This window comes from Salvelinus fontinalis, chromosome 5 (genome assembly GCF_029448725.1).
Source record: "Salvelinus fontinalis isolate EN_2023a chromosome 5, ASM2944872v1, whole genome shotgun sequence".
NCBI lineage: Eukaryota > Metazoa > Chordata > Actinopteri > Salmoniformes > Salmonidae > Salvelinus > Salvelinus fontinalis.
The window spans coordinates 2,975,839-2,991,663 of record NC_074669.1 but is presented as its reverse complement, the minus strand read 5'-3'; the positions used below and the strand labels follow the sequence as shown (position 1 = coordinate 2,991,663).

The following is a 15,825-nucleotide window of genomic DNA, read 5'->3' as shown; positions in this document are numbered from 1 at the left end:
TCTCTATATAACACACCTCTAATGTTACTGTAGTCTGTCTCTATATAACACACCTCTAATGTTACTGTAGTCTCTATAGAACACACCTCTAATGTTACTGTAGTCTGTCTATAACTTACCTCTAATGTTACTGTAGTCTCTATATAACACACCTCTAATGTTACTGTAGTCTCTATATAACACACCTCTAATGTTACTGTAGTCTGTCTATAACACACCTCTAATGTTACTGTAGTCTCTATATAACACACCTCTAATGTTACTGTATTCTCTATATAACACACCTCTAATGTTACTGTAGTCTCTATATAACACACCTCTAATGTTACTGTAGTCTCTATATAACACACCTCTAATGTTACTGTATTCTATATAACACACCTCTAATGTTACTGTAGTCTGTCTCTATATAACACACCTCTAATGTTACTGTATTCTCTATATAACACACCTCTAATGTTACTGTAGTCTCTATATAACACACCTCTAATGTTACTGTAGTCTCTATATAACACACCTCTAATGTTACTGTAGTCTCTATAGAACACACCTCTAATGTTACTGTAGTCTCTATAGAACACACCTCTAATGTTACTGTAGTCTCTATAGAACACACCTCTAATGTTACTGTAGTCTCTATAGAACACACCTCTAATGTTACTGTAGTCTCTATAGAACACACCTCTAATGTTACTGTAGTCTCTATAGAACACACCTCTAATGTTACTGTAGTCTCTATAGAACACACCTCCAATGTTACTGTAGTCTCTATATAACACACCTCTAATGTTACTGTAGTCTCTATATAACACACCTCTAATGTTACTGTAGTCTCTATATAACACACCTCTAATGTTACTGTAGTCTCTATATAACACACCTCTAATGTTACTGTCGTCTCTATATAACACACCTCTAATGTTACTGTAGTCTCTATAGAACACACCTCTAATGTTACTGTAGTCTCTATAGAACACACCTCTAATGTTACTGTAGTCTGTCTCTATAGAACACACCTCTAATGTTACTGTAGTCTGTCTCTATAGAACACACCTCTAATGTTACTGTAGTCTCTATAGAACACACCTCTAATGTTACTGTAGTCTCTATAGAACACACCTCTAATGTTACTGTAGTCTCTATAGAACACACCTCTAATGTTACTGTAGTCTCTATAGAACACACCTCTAATGTTACTGTAGTCTCTATAGAACACACCTCTAATGTTACTGTAGTCTCTATATAACACACCTCTAATGTTACTGTAGTCTCTATAACACACCTCTAATGTTACTGTAGTCTCTATATAACACACCTCTAATGTTACTGTAGTCTCTATATAACACACCTCTAATGTTACTGTAGTCTCTATATAACACACCTCTAATGTTACTGTAGTCTCTATATAACACACCTCTCATGTTACTGTAGTCTATATATAACACACCTCTCATGTTACTGTAGTCTCTATATAACACACCTCTAATGTTACTGTAGTCTCTATAGAACACACCTCTAATGTTACTGTATTCTCTATATAACACACCTCTAATGTTACTGTAGTCTGTCTCTATATAACACACCTCTAATGTTACTGTAGTCTGTCTATAACACACCTCTAATGTTACTGTAGTCTCTATAACACACCTCTAATGTTACTGTAGTCTCTATATAACACACCTCTAATGTTACTGTAGTCTCTATATAACACACCTCTAATGTTACTGTAGTCTGTCTATAACACACCTCTAATGTTACTGTAGTCTCTATATAACACACCTCTAATGTTACTGTTGTCTCTATATAACACACCTCTAATGTTACTGTAGTCTCTATATAACACACCTCTCATGTTACTGTATTCTCTATATAACACACCTCTCATGTTACTGTAGTCTCTATATAACACACCTCTCATGTTACTGTAGTCTCTATATAACACACCTCTCATGTTACTGTAGTCTATATATAACACACCTCTCATGTTACTGTAGTCTCTATATAACACACCTCTCATGTTACTGTAGTCTCTATATAACACACCTCTAATGTTACTGTAGTCTCTATATAACACACCTCTAATGTTACTGTAGTCTCTATATAACACACCTCTAATGTTACTGTAGTCTCTATATAACACACCTCTAATGTTACTGTAGTCTCTATATAACACACCTCTAATGTTACTGTAGTCTCTATATAACACACCTCTAATGTTACTGTAGTCTCTATATAACACACCTCTAATGTTACTGTAGTCTCTATATAACACACCTCTAATGTTACTGTAGTCTCTATATAACACACCTCTAATGTTACTGTAGTCTCTATATAACACACCTCTAATGTTACTGTAGTCTCTATATAACACACCTCTAATGTTACTGTAATCTGTCCCTAACTGATCTATTTTCTCTCCCCCTCCCTCTCTCTCCCTCCCTCCCCTCCCTCCCTCTCCCTCCCCCCTCCCTCCCTCCCTCTCTCCCCCTCTCCCTCCCTCCCCTCCCTCCCTCTCCCTCCCCCCTCCCTCCCTCCCTCTCTCCCCCTCTCTCTCCCTTCCCTCTCCCCCCCTCCCCAGGAGTTCCTCGGCAGTACAGAGGAGAGGTGTGGAAGTTACTGTCAGAGCAGTTTCTGTTGAGACAAACGTTTCCTGTCAGACTTCCAGCCAACAACAGGCCTTATAAGGAACTGCTGAAACAGCTGACCTCTCAGCAGCACGCCATCCTCATCGACCTGGGTGAGACCCTGTACACTACACCCTACACACTACACCCTGCACCCTACACACTACCCTACACACTACACCCTACACCCTCCAACAACAGGCCTTATAAGGAACTGCTGAAACAACTGACCTCTCAGCAGCACGCCATCCTCATCGACCTGGGTGAGACCCTGTACACTACACCCTACACACTACACCCTATACACTACAGCACGCCATCCTCATCGACCTAGGTGAGACCCTATACACTACACCCTACACACTACACCCTATACACTACACTCTACACCCTGTACACTACACCCTACACCCTACAGCACGCCATCCTCATCGACCTGGGTGAGACCCTGTACACTACACCCTACACACTACACCCTATACACTACACTCTACACCCTGTACACTACACCCTACACCCTACAGCACGCCATCCTCATCGACCTAGGTGAGACCCTACACCCTACACCCTACACCCTACACACTACACCCTGCACTCTACACACTACACCCTACATACTACACCCTACACCCTGTACACTACACCCTACATACTACACCCTACACACTACACCCTGTACCCTACACCCTATACACTACACCCTACACACTACACCCTACACACTACACCCTACACACTACACCCTACACACTACACCCTACACACTACACCCTGTACACTACACCCTACACACTACACCCTACACCCTGTACACTACCCTACACACTACACCCTACACACTACACCCTACACACTACACCCTACACACTACACCCTGTACACTACACCCTACACACTACACCCTACACCCTGTACACTACACCCTACACACTACACCCTACACCCTGTACACTACCCTACACACTACACCCTACACACTACACCCTGCACACTACACCCTACACCCTGCACCCTACACACTACACCCTGTACACTACACCCTACACACTACACCCTACACCCTGTACACTACCCTACACACTAACCACTGCACCCTACACACTACACCCTACACACTGCACACTACACCCTGTACCCTACACCCTACACACTACACCCTCCACACTACACACTACACCCTGCACACTACACCCTACACACTGCACACTACACCCTGCACACTACATCCTACACACTACACACTACACCCTACACCCTATACACTACACCCTATACACTACACCCTATACACTACACCCTACACACTAACCCTACACACTAACTCTACACCCTACACTCTACACACTACACCCTACACACTGCACCCTACACACTACACCCTACACACCCTACACACTACACCCTACACACTGCACACTACACCCTACACACTGCACACTACACACTACACCCTGTACCCTACACACTGCACACTACACCCTACACACTGCACACTACACCCTGTACCCTACACCCTACACACTACACACTACACCCTCCACACTACACACTACACCCTACACACTGCACACTACACCCTGCACACTACACCCTACACACTACACACTACACACTGCACACTACACCCTACACCCTATACACTACACCCTACACACTACACCCTACACACTAACCCTACACACTAACTCTACACCCTACACCCTACACCCTACACTCTACACACTACACCCTACACACTGCACCCTACACACTACACCCTACACACACTACACACTACACCCTACACACTGCACACTACACCCTACACACTGCACACTACACACTACACCCTGTACCATACACCCTACACACTGCACACTACACCCTACACACTACACCCTACACACTACACCCTACACACTACACCCTACACCCTATACACTACACCCTACACCCTATACACTACACCCTATACACTACACCCTATACACTACACCCTATACACTACACACTACACCCTATACACTACACCCTATACACTACACCCTATACACTACACCCTATACACTACACCCTACACCCTATACACTACACCCTACACCCTATACCCTACACACTACACCCTATACACTACACCCTATACACTACACCCTACACCCTATACACTACACCCTACACCCTATACACTACACCCTACACCCTATACACTACACCCTACACCCTATACACTACACCCTATACACCCTACACCCTATACACTACACCCTATACACTACACCCTACACACTACACCCTACACACTACACCCTATACCCTACACCCTATACACTACACCCTATACACTACACCCTACACACTACACCCTATACACTACACCCTACACCCTATACACTACACCCTATACACTACACCCTACACCCTATACACTACACCCTATACACTACACCCTACACCCTACACACTACACCCTATACCCTACACCCTACACCCTACACACTACACCCTACACACTACACCCTATACCCTACACCCTATACACTACACCCTATACACTACACCCTATACACTACACCCTACACACTACACCCTATACACTACACCCTACACACTACACACTACACACTACACCCTATACCCTACACCCTATACACTACACCCTATACACTACACCCTATACACTACACCCTACACACTACACCCTATACACTACACCCTACACCCTACACCCTATACATTACACCCTATACACTACACCCTACACCCTATACACTACACCCTATACACTACACCCTATACACTACACCCTACACCCTATACCCTACACCCTACACACTACACCCTACACCCTATACACTACACCCTATACCCTACACCCTACACCCTATACACCCTACACCCTACACCCTATACCCTACACCCTACACACTACACCCTACACCCTATACACTGCACCCTATACCCTAAACCCTATACACTACACCCTACACCTTACACCCTATACACTACACCCTGCACCCTACACCCTGTATCCTACATACTACACCCTACACACTACACCCTACACACTACACCCTACACACTACACACTACACACTGTACCCTACACACTACCCCCTACACAATACCCCCTACACACTGCACCCTACACACTGCACCTTGCACACTACACCCTAGTCCCTACACCCTGCACCCTACACCCTACTCACTACACCCTACTCACTACACACTGCACCCTACACACTACACCCTGTACCCTACACACTACAACCTGCACACTACACACTACACCCTGCACACTACCCCCTACACACTACCCCCTACACCCTACTCACTACACCCTACTCACTACACCCTACTCACTACACCCTACTCACTACACCCTACACACTGCACCCTACACACTACACACCTACACACTGCACCCTACACACTACACATCCTACACACACTACACTGCACCCTACACACTACACACCCTACACACTACACACTACACACCCTACACACTACACACCCTACACACTACACACTGCACACTACACACCCTACACACACTACACTGCACCCTACACACTACACACCCTACACACTACACACTACACACCCTACACACTACACACCCTACACACTACACACTACACACACTACACACCCTACACACTACACACCCTACACACTGCACACTGCACACTACCCACACTACACACTTCCTCCTTACTGTTGACAAATGCCTGACTGAGTGTGATGTTAACCTGGTTTAACTTGAAACATACACACTTCCTGACATATTACTGTTGACGAATGCCGAATGGGGTGTGATGTTATCAGTCGCTTAACCTGAAACCGTGCCCTCGTTTAACCCAGAACCTTGTCCTCGTTTAACCCGGAACCTTGTCCTCGTTTAACCCGGTACCTTGTCCTCGTTTAACCCGGAACCTTGTCCTCGTTTAACCCGGAACCTTGTCCTCGTTTAACCCGGTACCTTGTCCTCGTTTAACCCGGAACCTTGTCCTCGTTTAACCCGGAACCTTGTCCTCGTTTAACCCGGTACCTTGTCCTCGTTTAACCCGGAACCTTGTCCTCGTTTAACCCGGAAACTTGTCCTCGTTTAACCTGGAAACTTGTCCTCGTTTAAAGCAGTCAGTAGAATGGTGTTTTTGTGATCCTGGCTAAAGCAGTCAGTAGAATGGCGTTTTAGTGAACCTGGCTAAAGCAGTCAGTAGAATGGTGTTTTAGTGATCCTGGCTAAAGCAGTCAGTAGAATGGTGTTTTAGTGATCCTGGCTAAAGCAGTCATTAGAATGGTGTTTTAGTGATCCTGGCTAAAGCAGTCAGTAGACTGGTGTTTTTGTGATCCTGGCTAAAGCAGTCAGTAGAAGGGTGTTTTAGTGATCCTGGCTAAAGCAGTCATTAGAATGGTGTTTTAGTGATCCTGGCTAAAGCAGTCAGTAGAATGGCGTTTTAGTGATCCTGGCTAAAGCAGTCAGTAGAATGGCGTTTTAGTGATCCTGGCTAAAGCAGTCAGTAGAATGGTGTTTTAGTGATCCTGGCTAAAGCAGTCAGTAGAATGGTGTTTTAGTCATCCTGGCTAAAGCAGTCAGTAGAATGGTGTTTTAGTCATCCTGGCTAAAGCAGTCAGTAGAATGGTGTTTTAGTGATCCTGGCTAAAGCAGTCAGTAGAATGGTGTTTTAGTGATCCTGGCTAAAGCAGTCAGTAGACTGGTGTTTTTGTGATCCTGGCTAAAGCAGTCATTAGAAAGGTGTTTTAGTGATCCTGGCTAAAGCAGTCAGTAGAATGGCGTTTTAGTGATCCTGGCTAAAGCAGTCAGTAGAATGGCGTTTTAGTGATCCTGGCTAAAGCAGTCAGTAGAATGGTGTTTTAGTCATCCTGGCTAAAGCAGTCAGTAGAATGGTGTTTTAGTGATCCTGGCTAAAGCAGTCAGTAGAATGGTGTTTTAGTGATCCTGGCTAAAGCAGTCATTAGAATGGTGTTTTAGTGATCCTGGCTAAAGCAGTCAGTAGACTGGTGTTTTTGTGATCCTGGCTAAAGCAGTCAGTAGAATGGCGTTTTAGTGAACCTGGCTAAAGCAGTCAGTAGAATGGTGTTTTAGTGATCCTGGCTAAAGCAGTCAGTAGAATGGTGTTTTAGTGATCCTGGCTAAAGCAGTCATTAGAATGGTGTTTTAGTGATCCTGGCTAAAGCAGTCATTAGAATGGTGTTTTTGTGATCCTGGCTAAAGCAGTCAGTAGAATGGTGTTTTAGTGATCCTGGCTAAAGCAGTCAGTAGAATGGTGTTTTAGTGATCCTGGCTAAAGCAGTCATTAGAATGGTGTTTTAGTGATCCTGGCTAAAGCATTCATTAGAAAGGTGTTTTAGTGATCCTGGCTAAAGCAGTCAGTAGAATGGCGTTTTAGTGATCCTGGCTAAAGCAGTCAGTAGAATGGTGTTTTAGTGATCCTGGCTAAAGCAGTCAGTAGAATGGTGTTTTAGTCATCCTGGCTAAAGCAGTCAGTAGAATGGTGTTTTAGTGATCCTGGCTAAAGCAGTCAGTAGAATGGTGTTTTAGTGATCCTGGCTAAAGCAGTCATTAGAATGGTGTTTTAGTGATCCTGGCTAAAGCAGTCAGTAGACTGGTGTTTTTGTGATCCTGGCTAAAGCAGTCAGTAGAATGGTGTTTTAGTGATCCTGGCTAAAGCAGTCAGTAGAATGGTGTTTTAGTGATCCTGGCTAAAGCAGTGTTTAGAATGGTGTTTTAGTGATCCTGGCTAAAGCAGTCAGTAGAATGGTGTTTTAGTGATCCTGGCCAAAGGAGTCATTAGGTTACCAGCTCTGAACGGTGTGTGTGGAAAGGGGAGGAGGGGGCAGACAGGACATGGAAAGACGAGGGTTTTGTTTACTCAGTGTATAATATATCTCTGTCTCACCCCTCTCTGTCTCTCCTCTTTCCTTTTTCTATCTCTCCTCTCTCTCAATGTCTCTCTCTCTCCTCTCTCTCTCTCTGTCTCTCTCTCTCTCTCTCTCTCTCTCTCTCTCTCTCTGTCTCTCTCTCTGTCTCTCTCTCTCTCTGTCTCTCTCTCTGTCTCTCTCTCTCTCTCTCTGTCTCTCTCTCTGTCTCTCTCTCTCTCTCTCTCTCTCTCTCTCTGTCTCTCTTTCTCCTCTCTCTCTCTCCTCTCTCCTCTCTCCCTCCTCTCTCCCTCCTCTCTCCCTCCTCTCTCCTCTCTCCCTCCTCTCTCTCTCTCTCTCCTCTCTCCTCTCTCTCTCAGGTCGTACCTTTCCAACTCATCCTTATTTCCAGGCTCAGTTGGGGTCTGGTCAGCTGTCTCTCTATAACCTCCTGAAGGCCTACTCTCTACTGGACCCAGAGGTACACACATTACACACACACACATTACACACACACCTGCACGCACGGACACACACACACACACACACACATTATACACAAACACGCGGACATAGAGGTTACTAAAAGAGGACCTCTGCGTTACAAAAATATGTTGTAGCTTTTTGGGAAATGCCATCCATGACCTCTATCTCCCACCCTCCTCCTCTCTCCCCCACTCCCTCTCACTATCTCCCGCCCTCCTCATCTATCTCCCACTATCTCCCACCCTCCTTCGCTCTCCCTCTCACTATCTCCCACTATCTCCCACCCTCCTCCTCTCTCCCCCACTCCCTCCTTCTCTCTCCCACCCTCCTCCTCTCTCCCTCTCACTATCTCCCACCCTCCTCCTCTCTCCTTCTCACTATCTCCCGCCCTCCTCCTCTCTCCCCCACTCCCTCTCACTATCTCCTACCCTCCTTCTCACTATCTCCCACTATCTCCCACCCTCCTCCTCTCTCCCCCACTCCCTCTCACTATCTCCCACCCTCCTCCTCTCTCCCTCTCACTATCTCCCACTATCTCCCACCCTCCTTCTCTCTTCCCCACTCCCTCTCACTATCTCCCGCCCTCCTTATCTCTCCCCCACTCCCTCTCATTATCTTCCACCCTCCTCCTCTCTCCCCCACTCCCTCTCATTATCTTCCACCCTCCTCCTCTCTCCCCCACTCCCTCTCATTATCTCCCACCCTCCTCCTCTCTCCCTCTCACTATCTCCCACTATCTCCCGCCCTCCTTATCTCTCCCCCACTCCCTCTCATTATCTCCCACCCTCCTTCTCTCTTCCCCACTCCCTTTCTATCTCTCCTTCTCTCTCTCCCTCTCCTTCCTTCTCTCTCCCCCGTCTCTCCTTCCTTCCTTCCTTCTCCCCGTCTCTCCTTCCCTCTCCCCGTCTCTCCTTCCCTCTCCCCGTCTCTCCGTCCCTCTCCCCCGTCTCTCCTTCCGTCTCCCCGTCGCTCCTTCCCTCTCCCCCGTCTCTCCGTCCCTCTCTCCCCGTCTCTCCGTCCCTCTCTCCTCTCTCCGTCCCTCTCCTCCCGTCTCTCCGTCCCTCTCCTCCCGTCTCTCCGTCCCTCTCCCCCCGTCTCTCCGTCCCTCTCCCCCCACCACCTCCTCTCTCTAGGTGGGATACTGTCAGGGTCTCAGCTTCGTAGCAGGAGTGTTGTTGTTACACATGGGAGAGGAGGACGCCTTCAACATGCTCAAGTTCCTCATGTATCATATGGGGCTCCGCAAGCAGTACAGACCTGACATGATTATACTACAGGTAACACACCAAGCAGTACAGACCTGACATTATTATACTACAGGTAACACACCAAGCAGACCTGACATGATTATACTACAGGTAACACACCAAGCAGTACAGACCTGACATGATTATACTACAGGTAACACACCAAGCAGACCTGACATGATTATACTACAGGTAACACACCAAGCAGTACAGACCTGACATGATTATACTACAGGTAACACACCAAGCAGTACAGACCTGACATGATTATACTACAGGTAACACACCAAGCAGTACAGACCTGACATGATTATACTACAGGTAAAACACCAAGCAGTACAGACCTGACATGATTATACTACAGGTAACACACCAAGCAGTACAGACCTGATTATACTACAGGTAACACACCAAGCAGTACAGACCTGATTATACTACAGGTAACACACCAAGCAGTACAGACCTGATTATACTACAGGTAACACACCAAGCAGTACAGACCTGACATGATTATACTACAGGTAAAACACCAAGCAGTACAGACCTGACATGATTATACTACAGGTAACACACCAAGCAGACCTGACATGATTATACTACAGGTAACACACCAAGCAGTACAGACCTGACATGATTATACTACAGGTAACACACCAAGCAGTACAGACCTGACCTGATTATACTACAGGTAAAACACCAAGCAGTACAGACCTGACATGATTATACTACAGGTAACACACCAAGCAGTACAGACCTGACATGATTATACTACAGGTAACACACCAAGCAGTACAGACCTGACATGATTATACTACAGGTAAAACACCAAGCAGTACAGACCTGACATGATTATACTACAGGTAACACACCAAGCAGTACAGACCTGACATGATTATACTACAGGTAACACACCAAGCAGACCTGACATGATTATACTACAGGTAACACACCAAGCAGTACAGACCTGACATGATTATACTACAGGTAACACACCAAGCAGTACAGACCTGACATGATTATACTACAGGTAAAACACCAAGCAGTACAGACCTGACATGATTATACTACAGGTAACACACCAAGCAGTACAGACCTGATTATACTACAGGTAACACACCAAGCAGTACAGACCTGATTATACTACAGGTAACACACCAAGCAGTACAGACCTGATTATACTACAGGTAACACACCAAGCAGTACAGACCTGACATGATTATACTACAGGTAAAACACCAAGCAGTACAGACCTGACATGATTATACTACAGGTAACACACCAAGCAGACCTGACATGATTATACTACAGGTAACACACCAAGCAGTACAGACCTGACATGATTATACTACAGGTAACACACCAAGCAGTACAGACCTGACCTGATTATACTACAGGTAAAACACCAAGCAGTACAGACCTGACATGATTATACTACAGGTAACACACCAAGCAGTACAGACCTGACATGATTATACTACAGGTAACACACCAAGCAGTACAGACCTGACATGATTATACTACAGGTAAAACACCAAGCAGTACAGACCTGACATGATTATACTACAGGTAACACACCAAGCAGTACAGACCTGACATGATTATACTACAGGTAACACACCAAGCAGTACAGACCTGACCTGATTATACTACAGGTAAAACACCAAGCAGTACAGACCTGACATGATTATACTACAGGTAACACACCAAGCAGTACAGACCTGACATGATTATACTACAGGTAACACACCAAGCAGTACAGACCTGACATGATTATACTACAGGTAAAACACCAAGCAGTACAGACCTGACATGATTATACTACAGGTAACACACCAAGCAGTACAGACCTGACATGATTATACTACAGGTAACACACCAAGCAGTACAGACCTGACATGATTATACTACAGGTAACACACCAAGCAGTACAGACCTGACATGATTATACTACAGGTAACACACCAAGCAGTACAGACCAGACATGATTATACTACAGGTAACACACCAAGCAGTACAGACCTGACATGATTATACTACAGGTAACACACCAAGCAGTACAGACCTGACATGATTATACTACAGGTAACACACCAAGCAGTACAGACCTGACATGATTATACTACAGGTAACACACCAAGCAGTACAGACCTGACATGATTATACTACAGGTAACACACCAAGCAGACCTGACATGATTATACTACAGGTAACACACCAAGCAGTACAGACCTGACATGATTATACTACAGGTAACACACCAAGCAGTACAGACCTGACCTGATTATACTACAGGTAAAACACCAAGCAGTACAGACCTGACATGATTATACTACAGGTAACACACCAAGCAGTACAGACCTGACATGATTATACTACAGGTAACACACCAAGCAGTACAGACCTGACATGATTATACTACAGGTAAAACACCAAGCAGTACAGACCTGACATGATTATACTACAGGTAACACACCAAGCAGTACAGACCTGACATGATTATACTACAGGTAACACACCAAGCAGTACAGACCTGACATGATTATACTACAGGTAACACACCAAGCAGTACAGACCTGACATGATTATACTACAGGTAACACACCAAGCAGTACAGACCAGACATGATTATACTACAGGTAACACACCAAGCAGTACAGACCTGACATGATTATACTACAGGTAACACACCAAGCAGTACAGACCTGACATGATTATACTACAGGTAACACACCAAGCAGTACAGACCTGACATGATTATACTACAGGTAACACACCAAGCAGTACAGACCTGACATGATTATACTACAGGTAACACACCAAGCAGACCTGACATGATTATACTACAGGTAACACACCAAGCAGTACAGACCTGACATGATTATACTACAGGTAACACACCAAGCAGTACAGACCTGACATGATTATACTACAGGTAACACACCAAGCAGTACAGACCTGACATGATTATACTACAGGTAACACACCAAGCAGTACAGACCAGACATGATTATACTACAGGTAACACACCAAGCAGTACAGACCTGACATGATTATACTACAGGTAACACACCAAGCAGTACAGACCTGACATGATTATACTACAGGTAACACACCAAGCAGTACAGACCTGACATGATTATACTACAGGTAACACACCAAGCAGACCTGACATGATTATACTACAGGTAACACACCAAGCAGACCTGACATGATTATACTACAGGTAACACACCAAGCAGTACAGACCTGACATGATTATACTACAGGTAACACACCAAGCAGACCTGACATGATTATACTACAGGTAACACACCAAGCAGTACAGACCTGACATGATTATACTACAGGTAACACACCAAGCAGTACAGACCTGACATGATTATACTACAGGTAAAACACCAAGCAGTACAGACCTGACATGATTATACTACAGGTAAAACACCAAGCAGTACAGACCTGACATGATTATACTACAGGTAAAACACCAAGCAGTACAGACCTGACATGATTATACTACAGGTAACACACCAAGCAGTACAGACCTGACATGATTATACTACAGGTAACACACCAAGCAGTACAGACCTGACATGATTATACTACAGGTAACACACCAAGCAGTACAGACCTGACATGATTATACTACAGGTAACACACCAAGCAGTACAGACCTGACATGATTATACTACAGGTAACACACCAAGCAGTACAGACCTGACATGATTATACTACAGGTAACACACCAAGCAGTACAGACCTGACATGATTATACTACAGGTAAAACACCAAGCAGTACAGACCTGACATGATTATACTACAGGTAACACACCAAGCAGACCTGACATGATTATACTGCAGGTAACACACCAAGCAGTACAGACCTGACATGATTATACTACAGGTAAAACACCAAGCAGTACAGACCTGACATGATTATACTACAGGTAACACACCAAGCAGTACAGACATGATTATACTACAGGTAACACACCAAGCAGTACAGACCTGACATGATTATACTACAGGTAACACACCAAGCAGTACAGACCTGACATGATTATACTACAGGTAACACACCAAGCAGACCTGACATGATTATACTACAGGTAAAACACCAAGCAGTACAGACATGATTATACTACAGGTAACACACCAAGCAGTACAGACCTGACATGATTATACTACAGGTAACACACCAATCAGTACAGACCTGACATGATTATACTACAGGTAACACACCAAGCAGTACAGACCTGACATGATTATACTACAGGTAACACACCAAGCAGTACAGACCTGACATGATTATACTACAGGTAACACACCAAGCAGTACAGACCTGACATGATTATACTACAGGTAACACACCAAGCAGTACAGACCTGACATGATTATACTACAGGTAAAACACAAAGCAGTACAGACCTGACATGATTATACTACAGGTAACACACCAAGCAGTACAGACCTGACATGATTATACTACAGGTAACACACCAAGCAGTACAGACCTGACATGATTATACTACAGGTAACACACCAAGCAGTACAGACCTGACATGATTATACTACAGGTAACACACCAAGCAGTACAGACCTGACATGATTATACTACAGGTAACACACCAAGCAGTACAGACCTGACATGATTATACTACAGGTAACACACCAAGCAGTACAGACCTGACATGATTATACTACAGGTAACACACCAAGCAGACCTGACATGATTATACTACAGGTAACACACCAAGCAGTACAGACCTGACATGATTATACTACAGGTAACACACCAAGCAGTACAGACCTGACATGATTATACTACAGGTAAAACACCAAGCAGTACAGACCTGACATGATTATACTACAGGTAACACACCAAGCAGTACAGACCTGACATGATTATACTACAGGTAACACACCAAGCAGTACAGACCTGACATGATTATACTACAGGTAACACACCAAGCAGTACAGACCTGACATGATTATACTACAGGTAACACACCAAGCAGTACAGACATGATTATACTACAGGTAACACACCAAGCAGTACAGACCTGACATGATTATACTACAGGTAACACACCAAGCAGACCTGACATGATTATACTACAGGTAACACACCAAGCAGTACAGACCTGACATGATTATACTACAGGTAACACACCAAGCAGACCTGACATGATTATACTACAGGTAACACACCAAGCAGTACAGACCTGACATGATTATACTACAGGTAACACACCAAGCAGACCTGACATGATTATACTACAGGTAACACACCAAGCAGACCTGACATGATTATACTACAGGTAACACACCAAGCAGTACAGACCTGACATGATTATACTACAGGTAACACACCAAGCAGTACAGACCTGACATGATTATACTACAGGTAACACACCAAGCAGTACAGACCTGACATGATTATACTACAGGTAACACACCAAGCAGTACAGACCTGACATGATTATACTACAGGTAACACACCAAGCAGTACAGACATGATTATACTACAGGTAACACACCAAGCAGTACAGACCTGACATGATTATACTACAGGTAACACACCAAGCAGTACAGACCTGACATGATTA

At 44.6% G+C, this 15,825-nt stretch overlaps 1 protein-coding gene across 6 annotated transcripts in view; it reads left to right on the top strand.

Annotated features, from left to right (window-relative positions):
• tbc1d1 (TBC1 (tre-2/USP6, BUB2, cdc16) domain family, member 1) overlaps positions 1–15,825 on the top strand; it is a 132,895-nt gene that overhangs the window by 99,029 nt on the left and 18,041 nt on the right. For 4 of the 6 annotated variants that reach the window (XM_055922051.1, XM_055922050.1, XM_055922052.1 and 1 more), the window contains 3 exons: positions 2,579–2,737; positions 8,867–8,967; positions 10,106–10,249. In XM_055922051.1, the coding sequence (XP_055778026.1) occupies positions 2,579–2,737; positions 8,867–8,967; positions 10,106–10,249 (404 nt within the window). Of the gene's footprint in view, positions 1–2,578; positions 2,738–2,796; positions 2,888–3,020; positions 3,065–8,866; positions 8,968–10,105; positions 10,250–15,825 lie in introns of those variants that run through there. The other 2 variants (XM_055922055.1, XM_055922056.1) reach the window with 2 other exon arrangements.